The following is a 10,000-nucleotide window of genomic DNA, read 5'->3' on the forward strand; positions in this document are numbered from 1 at the left end:
GCCACGTATGTTAGATATTTGTCGGACTGGAGACGTAGCCTCCGAGTTATAGGGAGTAACGTCGACGAAAGAAAATGTTTGTTTCATATTTACCTCCACATAAACGGTTCAAAATGTGTTTTTCAGCCACGCAGCTTTAAATCAGCGCCGTGAAGGCTTCTCTGGTGTGGAGCCCGGAGCTGTTTGCACAGTGAGTAAACAACCTCAAATTGCCTCAAACACATTTATGAATATACCCTCCGTCTCACAAGGCGTGGAAACTCGAGCGCTCCGTATGGAGAGGTGAGAGGATAAAAAGTAAAACTAAATGATCATTCTAATTCATACAATTAGGCTCCATGAACACCTGACCTGTCGCTCACGCTCACCAAAGAAAATCCGAGCGCTGATATGTTCGGATGGGACCGGTGGGTTGAGCCTCGTACGCTGATGGTAAATTGATCCATTTATTGCAATTTAAGGTTGTTCACTCACTCTGCAAAACAGCCAGAGGCGAGAGCCCCGCACCGCTACCACTAACACACGTTATAGGTCTGGGAAGGATGCAAAACGCAACGCAAAGTCGGCTCCGTATTCATAACTCATAAATAAATGCAGAAATGAAGAAAAAAAAAAAAAGTCTGATATTAAGAGTAAAGTGAGGAGAGAGGCGTATGGAAATCGCCTCAGTGAGCATAGAAATTCAAAATAGATGAAAATAGCATGAGAATAAATAATATTTTGAATGCCACGAATTCAAATGTGAAAATACAGAATATTCTACACACAGTCTATGAACGACGAGCAGCGGCTCAGGTGTGTGATTTACAGTATTTCATACCAGTCGGGCGGGGTCGGTCAAGGCATTGGTTCTCAATGCGAAACAGAGCAATATCAAAAAATAAGCTCCAAATCCCCTTCCGCGGTGTCTGCAGGTTGACATGGAGATGAGAGGGACGGCTGTGTGTGTGTGTGTGTGTGTGTGTGTGTGTGTGTGTGTGTGTGTGTGTGTGTGTGTGTGTGTGTGTGTGTGTGTGTGTGTAGGGGGAGATAAAGAGCCGAGCTGTGGAACCTTTGTGTCGCCTTGTAACGGTGAATCAAACCTGAAAGGAAAGTCAGTTTCTACTGGACGGCGGAACACACACATACACACAAACGCACATGCTCACGCACACACACACACACACACACACACACACACACACACACACACACACACACACACACAAAGACAAATATGCACATGGAAACAGATGCATATACAGACACATAAATGTAAACACACACACACACACACACACACACACACACACACACACACACACACACAGACAATTGCATAAACATACACTTGAGCCTAGACAAACACCCCTGCACACACTTGGACAGACGAACCCACACACATACACACACACACACACGCACACGCACAAGCACACACACACACACACACACACACACATACACACACACACACACACACACACACACACACACACACACACAGCGTCCCAAAAATAGACATGCATATGGACAGCTCAGTCTGCATTTTCTGTTGTCTCCTGCTGTCCCTCCCACTCTCCATTCCTGCACAGCACCAAGAAAGAGAACAAAAATATATAAAGCGCGAGAGAGAGAGCGAGTGAGAGAGAGACAGAGCGAGAGAGAGAGAGAGAGAGAGTAATGAAATTTAAAAAGTCCTTCATCAAAACTACTCAGAAGGATGCTGCAAAAGAACTGATTAATTTCACCAAAAAGCTCTGTTCAGGAGACGAGCAGACCCACATAGATATAAGGAGAGAGAGAGAGAGAGAGAGAGAGAGAGAGAGAGGAAGGGAGAGAGAGAGAGAGGGAGGGAGAGAGAGAGAGAGAGAGCGAGAGAAGGAGGGAGGGGGAGAAAGAAATCTGAGTGTGAGTCATGGGCAGACTTACTGTCCCCAGGCCTCAGCACACCATCTGCACCCAACCCCCAACCCCACCCACCAACACCTCATCTCATAGCCCAATGCTCCTCAGTGGATACACATTCATACATAAACATCCCCTTCATCCCTCCCTCAATGCATCCCTCCCTCCATCCCTCCCTCCCTCCATCCCTCAATGCAACGCTGCATCACTACATACATGCATCAATAAATTCACACACTCAGACGCATATAGTACATACATACAGTACATAGAGACACATACACACACTCATAAAACTGTATAGATTCCACAAAAATGCATATGCTCCACACACACACACACACACAGACACCCACACCCACACACACACACACACACACTAAAACACACACTAAACTGCCTTTTTTTTAACATTTTTTTTTTTGTTTTGTTTTTCTGTCAAATTCTTTGCCTTCTGCTATTCTTTTTGGATATATTTGTTGTTTATCATTAGTTTGTTAAGTGTTATTTCCAATTATTTATGCCACAGTGTACTGTACAGTTAATTGTTAGGTTTTATTCTATATTTTCACATCCATATTGCCGCTGTTTATGTGATATTGTTATATTTTTATATAGAGAGACACATACACACACGCATGCACGCACACACACACACACACACAGGCACACACAGAAATACCGGTGGATAAATATGGACGTTAACCCACATGTCTCACCGCAGCATTGGCAGAATCACACTTTTGAGAGCGCACTCAGAGCAGATCGCAGGTTTTTAGTCGATGAAGTATGACGAAACAGAAGAATTCATTATGGAAACCTGACACCAGCACACAGGGAGTGAGCAAAATGATGCTATTTGTCTTTCTGTGTGTGTGTGTATGTGTGTGTGCGTGTGTGTGCGCATGTTTGTGTGTGTGTGTGTGTGTGTGTGTGTGTAGCATGGAAGCTCTCATAACCCCAGGAATCAATAGAGAAGATCCTTTTCATTAGTGCGCCTGGGAAATCTCTAGTATTTGCTCCGACATCACCACTTTGTCTATTTCCAGCCAAGCCATAAATATTCCACTCGGATGTCTGGTGAGACGGTGAATCGGAGAGAAGAACCTCCTGGTCGATGACGACGATGCCGACGAGGTTTACGTGCGTGCAGGAACCCAATATCACAGTTACCTGTCCGGACGAACGGCACGACAGGACCTCCAGTAAGAACTCTTGTTGGTTTATTTAATAAGTTTGTTATTGTTACACATGACCACAGATAGAAAACGTTAGCCCGTTAAAAAGGGACCAGAGAATAATAATCATAATAATAACAATATTAATAATATAAGGTAATATTCAGTATTTTTACAGATGAAATACAGAAGAAGTCAAACCATCACCAGTTTTAAAAAAATGCAGCGTCTCTTTCTATTAAAGGTAATCACGCAGAATATTCAGAACACGTCAAAGTAAACCAAGCAAAATAACAAAAAAACAAAAAAAACAAAAAAAAAACCACCCACCCTCAAACACACATGCAGCACAAACTGACAAGCAAACGGCGCCTAAAAAGCTCCTCCCCCGAAAAGGAGCGTCCCTACAAATTACAAGTTAGCCCCGCTTCACGCAGGTCCGTTTCCAACACGACTTCACGTGCCCGGCTCCACTGTCCTCCAGACGTGCGGCTCCCGTGACAGCCCTCCATTATCTCTTTGTGTGTGGGTGTCCGTTACGTCCATTGTGCAAACAGAGTCGTAAATAAAAGCACTTTCTAATGGATCTTAAACATAATGGGAAAAAAAAACAAAAAAAAGAAACGGCTTTAGCTTTTTAAAATTATTATTATTATCAGTCGTGAATGCATCGCTGTCGCATGATTTATACAATGTCACAGAGATACGCTTTGAGACGGCCGTAGGGGAGCGGACTCGGCCCCGTACGGATTTGCGACGCGGCTGTGTCTCTTTAAAGCTGCATTAAGCCGAAATTCGAGGGAATGACAATTGATGTAAACAAACTCCGACCACCTCACCCCCACCCCACCACGCGCTCTCTCCTCCAGGGATCGATTTTACGTCTCCCTCCCGGGAGAGAGGGAATCAATTGGGAACCGCTTCAAGGAGCGAAAGAGGCGAAATAACCTGCCACGTCGAGTGAGGAGCCACGAGGCCCCGGTAAACAGCTCAGGAACAGGCGTCGGCCTCTTTAACGCGCCGGATCTGGTGAATTTCCGCCATTTTGAGCTGAACGGCGAGACGTGGCGTTTGGGGTCCTGAGCCGGTGGGGGCGGCCGGTGAGCTCCGAAGGAGCGTCAAAAGCTGGAAACAATAAGCTGAGAAGCACAGGGTGGCGCTAGATTGGGGAGATGATTTCCAGGGCGGTCGGCAGTAAAAAGGAAAAAATGTTTCAGCAATCCTTCACATTACAGGGAGTCTTCCGATACAATTTTGCGAGATGAAACATCACTTGATGCAGCCTTAAAACCGAGGAGCAGCAGATCCAAACGTCTGCGTTGCGGGGACAGGGTGAGCGAGGGGTTAGAGAGACACTCCCCAAGCTTAATGTTGCACCGTTCTGATCCCACTACTTCCCCTGCCTTCATCACCGTCCACGTGCCTGGGGGCTCTGACTCAACGGGGGGCTGCCCACTGTTCAGACGGCCCCTTATTCCAAAACCCCATAGTTTAGAGATGGTTACGTTTAGGTTTAATGTTAGAGATGGTTACGTTTAGGTTTAATGTTAGAGATGGTTAGGGTTAGGGTTGGGGTTAGGGTGTCTTCCATGTCCAATGGAACATGTCTGATGGGACATTTTTATATAATGGGGCGTCAGAACAACGGCACGGCACCGAAACAACAAGCTACTGCCTCAGTGTCGCCCTTGAGTCAAAATAACGAGAAGTGCGCCTGCTTTGAGGGGCCTGGCTATCATCTTAACAACGGCTGTTGGGTCAATCTTCACACATGGAGATGTCTCTGCTGGGAGTAACGTGGCCATTAACACAATGAGGGATTCATTTGTGCTGTATTTTCCTTCACGGGCACAGAGACACTCAGAGCAGCTAATAGACCCAGATCGCTGTGTGAGATGTGTAACTATAGCGATTATAACTCCGGTGATAGTGGGCGGTGCCACCAGGAATCTTTTTGTCAGCGTTGTCTCTCCAACGACTCGTGTGGATTCAGAGGTGATCTGATTGGCCGGAACCTGCGCCCGCACGTGCTCTGCGATTGGCCGTCAAGGCCCAGGGGGAAGGGATAAGGAGGAATGTGGCAGCGTGGCTTGATAAACAAATGTTGATCTCCTTAGCGCTGCTTTGGTCTCGGTGGCAGATTTCACACACAGAAAGACAGCCTGGATGTCTCTCTGGCTGGGGGCGCAGCGCCAAGCAGCCAGCCAGCCAGCCAGCCAGCCAACCAACCAGCCAACAAACCAGCCAACAAACCGACCAACCAACCAACCAGCCAACCAATTCCCCTTCCATTCATCCCCTCTTGTGTCTATGACAGTACTCCATTTCCACCCCCCTCCCACTCTGCTGCTCCTCCGTGCAGGAGGAGCAGAGTACGTCCCACACAGCATCTAGCAGGTCGGCTGCCGGTACATTTGCTCCGCGTCAAACACCGACTCCCCATTTGTTTTTTGTTTATACAATGGGCTGGAAACGACAAACCCTCCCTGGGCTTCAGGTCCCTTCATGGGCTACGGGCTGATTGGACTGGGCCCGTGGTCAGCCCCGGACCGCACTACCGCATCTGGCGGACGCAGTGGAACGGCACCGGAGACCCGGGTCGGAATCCGAAACGATCTGCTCAGAGCGAACGGATCTTTTTACGCGAAAAGAGTCGTTGGTTTCCTCCGCGACTCGTTATCCGCAGCCCGGGCACACGTGCTCCTTCGCCGTAGTTCTGACCCTCAATTTGCGAATGAAAAGCGCTGTGAGCTGCGAGAGACGCAAGCTCCTTAAGTTCTGATTCAGTGGATGGGCGAGCGAGAGGGCGAGCGAGGGAGAAAATTATTACTGCAGATTAGATAATGTGGGAAAAAAGGCATTGGGCATAATCCAGATTACATGTGACTGATTTACACTTAACAAGCCACCAAAATTTGTTATTATAAAATAAGTTATTTTGACAGATTCATGATTACACTTTTAAGAGATGTGGGCAAAAATATTTTTGGCATCTACACTTTGCATTCGTCGGCCTAAATAAAACATTTGGACAAAATTAAAGGATTCTTGTGACAATTCCAACTCTTCTGACTCAGGAGTTCCTCCCTCGCTCGGCCGCACTTCACACCAACTGGACCAAACGAGCCGAGCGTCGGAAAAACTCAACACACCTTTTTTTTTTTTTCCCAGTGACTCGTCGAGAACCGAGTCTCGAAAAAAGAGGCAAACCGGTTCTGCCTGCGTTCCCTCCTGCGTCGCGGCGCACGCCGGCCCGGCCCGATCGCCGACCGCCGGCCGCTGACGGGCGGGGCTGGACGGTGAGTTAGCGTGAGGTCCCCGTCTCGGTGTCGGCGTGCGCCCCGTCTCGGGCAGGGGGGAGCGTCGCCCGCAGTCCTTGGGCTTCCGCGGCCTCGTTTCCTCCTTTGTCTCGAGGGGGAAACCCCGCGGAGCCGGTGTCTCTGTTTCGCGGCTACTCGTGCAAGCACAGAGGAGAGGAGCGTGCGTGCCGCAGGCAGCAATGTGCTGTTGTTGTTCTTCAACTCCCTCCGTCCCTTTACCCAACACCTCCCGGTGCCTGCTCTCCTCCAGTCTGGGCCATTGAGGCCCGGCGCCGAGGGTTTGTGCGTGAGAGCGAGGGGCACAAACTAGAGCAGTCAGCGTATGTGCTTGTGTGTTTGTGTGTGCGTGTGTGTTTGTGTGTGTGCGTGTGTGTGTGTGTGTGTGGGTGCGTGTGTGTGTGTGTGTGTGTGTGCGTGCGCCCTAGGCCCCTCCGGTCCTTTCCCTTTTCCGGGCCGGCCTGAATGTACTCCAGTCGCTCCTCGGTTTTTCAGTTTCTTCAGCCATCCTTTTTTTAACTCCTGTTCCACTACTTCACAAAGTCATAAATCTGTAATGTCACCTGTCCTAACCTTCTCTCTCTCTCTCTCTCTCTCTCTCTCTCTCTCTCTCGCTCTCTCTCTCTCTCTCACTCGCTTCCTCTCTCCTCCAGACTCAGTACTACTGCTGGGAGAATCCCAGCCTTGCCGTGGCGGTGATGCCTCCTCCTTCTCCACCTACTACTCCTTACCGCCTCCACCACCACCACCACCACCACCACCCCGTCTTCCTCTCCTCTGCTATAACATCCTCTCGTTCTGCATGGCCTGGTAGTAGTGCTCCTGCTCCGTGCGGCCGTGGGCGTTGACGGAGGGCCGGCGGGGGAGGGTGGAGGAGCGCGACAGGGCCTGGCTGTGACCGTCCATCAGCAGGTCGGGGTGGGGCGGCGGGGGCAACATGGTGGAGCAGGAGGTCGGGTGAGGAGGCGGGGGAGGGGGCATGGGGGAGGAGGAGGATGGGTGGAGTGGCGGAGGGGGAGGCGGAAGGGGCGAGGAGCTGGGGTGGGGCGGGGGAGGCATGGGCGAGGAACCGTGGTGAAGTGGCGGCGGAAGAGGGGAGGAAGAGGGGTGAGGTGGCGGCGGAAGAGGGGAGGAACAGGGGAGAGGTGGGGGAGGCAGAGGGGAGGACGACAACTGGGGCGGGGGCGGGAGCTGGGAGGCGGAGCTGGAGAGAGGGGGTGGGGGCAGCTGGGAGTAGTCTCCATCGCCCATGCCGCCGCCGGCCGGGGCGTGGGAGTCGGATTTAACCGGCAGCGTCCGGTAGTCGCGGTACTGGCTCGTGCTGTCCTGGCGCTGCAGCGACGCCCGGTGCTTCTCTGCCGCGCCCGCCGCCTCCGTGCTCATCATATGGCCGCTGATGGTGTTGCGCCACTCCCACGGCTTCCCGTTGCTGGCCATGACGCGCACCACCGGGTGGTGCGGGGCGTGGGCGTCGATGGTGACGATGCTGCCGCTGCCCGTCACGCTGCCAGCGGTGCTGCCCGAGCAGCTGTCGCGGTCGGAGGGAATCCGGTAGTACGGCGACTCGGAGCCGTTGGAGGAGCCGCCCCCGCAGGAGGAGGTGGTGTCGGAGGTTTTGGGGGAGGACGCCATGGGGCCGTGTCCCTGTTGCTTGGACATGGCTATCACCTGCAGAGCAGAGGGGATAGGGTTCGCACGGTGCTCATAGAGGAAGCTGCAAGCTCTCAGACATTCAGTTAAATCGAAATACTTGTCATCTCAACCACGTCCAAGTCTTGACTAAAATTTGTTTTTATTGTTATTTTTATGTTTTATGAATAGTTTGTGTCCGATTAAGTTTGTTTGAACACAAACAAACTGCGGGGTGAAGTTGGACAGACAGACAGACAGATCCCCACCTACACCACATGGAATGGAATGTTGTCTCATCATGCCTCTCAGGAAATTAACAGGATTTCAAAATCACTGTAATCCAAAACTGATTGGTGGGACTCCAAGGAACATTTATTTACAGTAGAAATCCAATCAGTGAAGGAGCCTATTAAAGTGTTGTTCCGTTTCGGTATTACACAGAAAACAAATCAGAGCTGGGACCAACATCACCAAATAAACCGTAGATTCACAGGGAAATGGGGACGCTTGTGGAGGACTTTGAGTGGGCTGTGCGTTTTCTAGTTTGTGTTGACCTCACCTGCATGATCCTTGGCTGGCTGGGCAGGGTGTTGGGCACGCGAGGGGTCGACACGGCGATGGGCCCCGCCCCGGGCTCCTTGGCCCCTCCCCCCTCGGTGAGCGACAGCCACTTGGCGCGCGTCTTGGCGCTCTTCGGGGAGACGGGCGGCGGGCGAGAAGCCTCCTCCGGGATGTGGACGAGCGGAGGGGCCACCACCACCACCCTGGCGCCCGCGGGCGTGGCCGTGCCCCTGCTGGCCTGCACCGTGGGGTAGAGGGACGAAGGCATCGACGGCTCTCCTCCTCCGCCTCCCCCTCCGCCCTCCCCTCCGGGAGCCCCGTCCTCTCCGCCGTCTCTCTGCGTCCCCTCGTCCTCGTCGCGGGAGCTCTGGCTGCGGAGCTCCAGCGAGCACTGCTTCCACTCCGTCACCAGCTGCCGGGACCTCTGGGGGTCCAGCGGCACGTGGAAGGTCATGTGACGCTGGGTGGAGCACGGCTCCTCCGAGGGCGAGATGGGGCTGTTGCCGTTGGCCACGCGGGGCAGCGTGTTGCTGAAGGTCACCATGGTTTCCTTACCCATGGGGCCGCGGGGCGCCAGGAGCTCCACGTCGGCGCTGGCCCGCTTGAGGGAGGCCAAGGAGGCCTTCTCCCGACGCACCTTGCCGCGGCCGCCCGGCCCCAGCGCGGCCCCCAGCTCCTCCCGGCTCTCCGAGCTCCGGGGGGTCTTCCTGTACAGGGAGTCGTGGCCCCCGCGCTGGCTCAGCACCCGCAGCTGGTCCTTGTGCTGGGACGAGGCGTGCCGCGGCGCCGGGGCGTCCTCCTCCGACGCTTTGAAGTTCCCCACCGCGTACACCGCCTGACGGGCAGGACAGGGGGAATGAATTAGGGGAGCGAGGCGAGCGCAGCGTGATAAGCAAAGAGCCCGAGCGTGGAAATGTGTTCCATTTCATCTCGCTTCATTGTGATGGGGACAAAATACTTTCGATTTCCCTATTAAGGAGGAAACTCGGGGAGCCTTCGCCTTTCTTCTTCACTTTGCGTTTTGTCTGAGGTCAGCATGAATCGCACCCGCCTCCCTGCGAATATTTTAATAATGAGAGAAAAGTGTTTCTTTTTTTTCGAGAGACGGGAGAAGGCGAGCGAGGAGAAAAGAGGGAAGCGTGACAAACTGCAGAGACAAGTTTTGTTCAAAACCGTGTGTGAAATTGTTCCGGAGGATTCTTATCGGATTATTCCTCCTTTGCCTCTCTAATAGAAAAAAAAAAAAAAAGCTAAATATAGCCTCGCCAAATAAAAAAGTCCTGGGAGAGACAATAGTGACGACGCGGTGAAAGGCAGTGCCGGGTTAACACAGCCCGGGATGGTTTTGAGGTCTGACGAGCGGAAAGCTCCCTCGCAGCGAGAGAAACCAAAGTGACTTCCAAAGAGGGACGACGATTTATATTT

General features: G+C 52.2%; 1 protein-coding gene across 1 annotated transcript in view; it reads right to left on the minus strand.

Moving 5' to 3' along the window:
* Positions 1 to 7,162: 7,162 nt before the first annotated feature.
* Positions 7,163 to 10,000, minus strand: part of plppr3a (phospholipid phosphatase related 3a) — a gene marked incomplete at both ends in the record, with an annotated part of 15,052 nt that continues 12,214 nt past the window's right edge. Inside the window, 2 exons of the mRNA XM_080012554.1 lie at positions 7,163 to 8,050; positions 8,574 to 9,410. Coding sequence (XP_079868680.1) covers positions 7,163 to 8,050; positions 8,574 to 9,410 — 1,725 coding nt within the window. The remainder of the gene's footprint in view (positions 8,051 to 8,573; positions 9,411 to 10,000) is intronic.

The sequence above is a fragment of the Zeus faber genome (assembly GCF_960531495.2).
Source record: "Zeus faber genome assembly, chromosome: 13".
NCBI classification, from domain to species: Eukaryota; Metazoa; Chordata; class Actinopteri; order Zeiformes; family Zeidae; genus Zeus; species Zeus faber.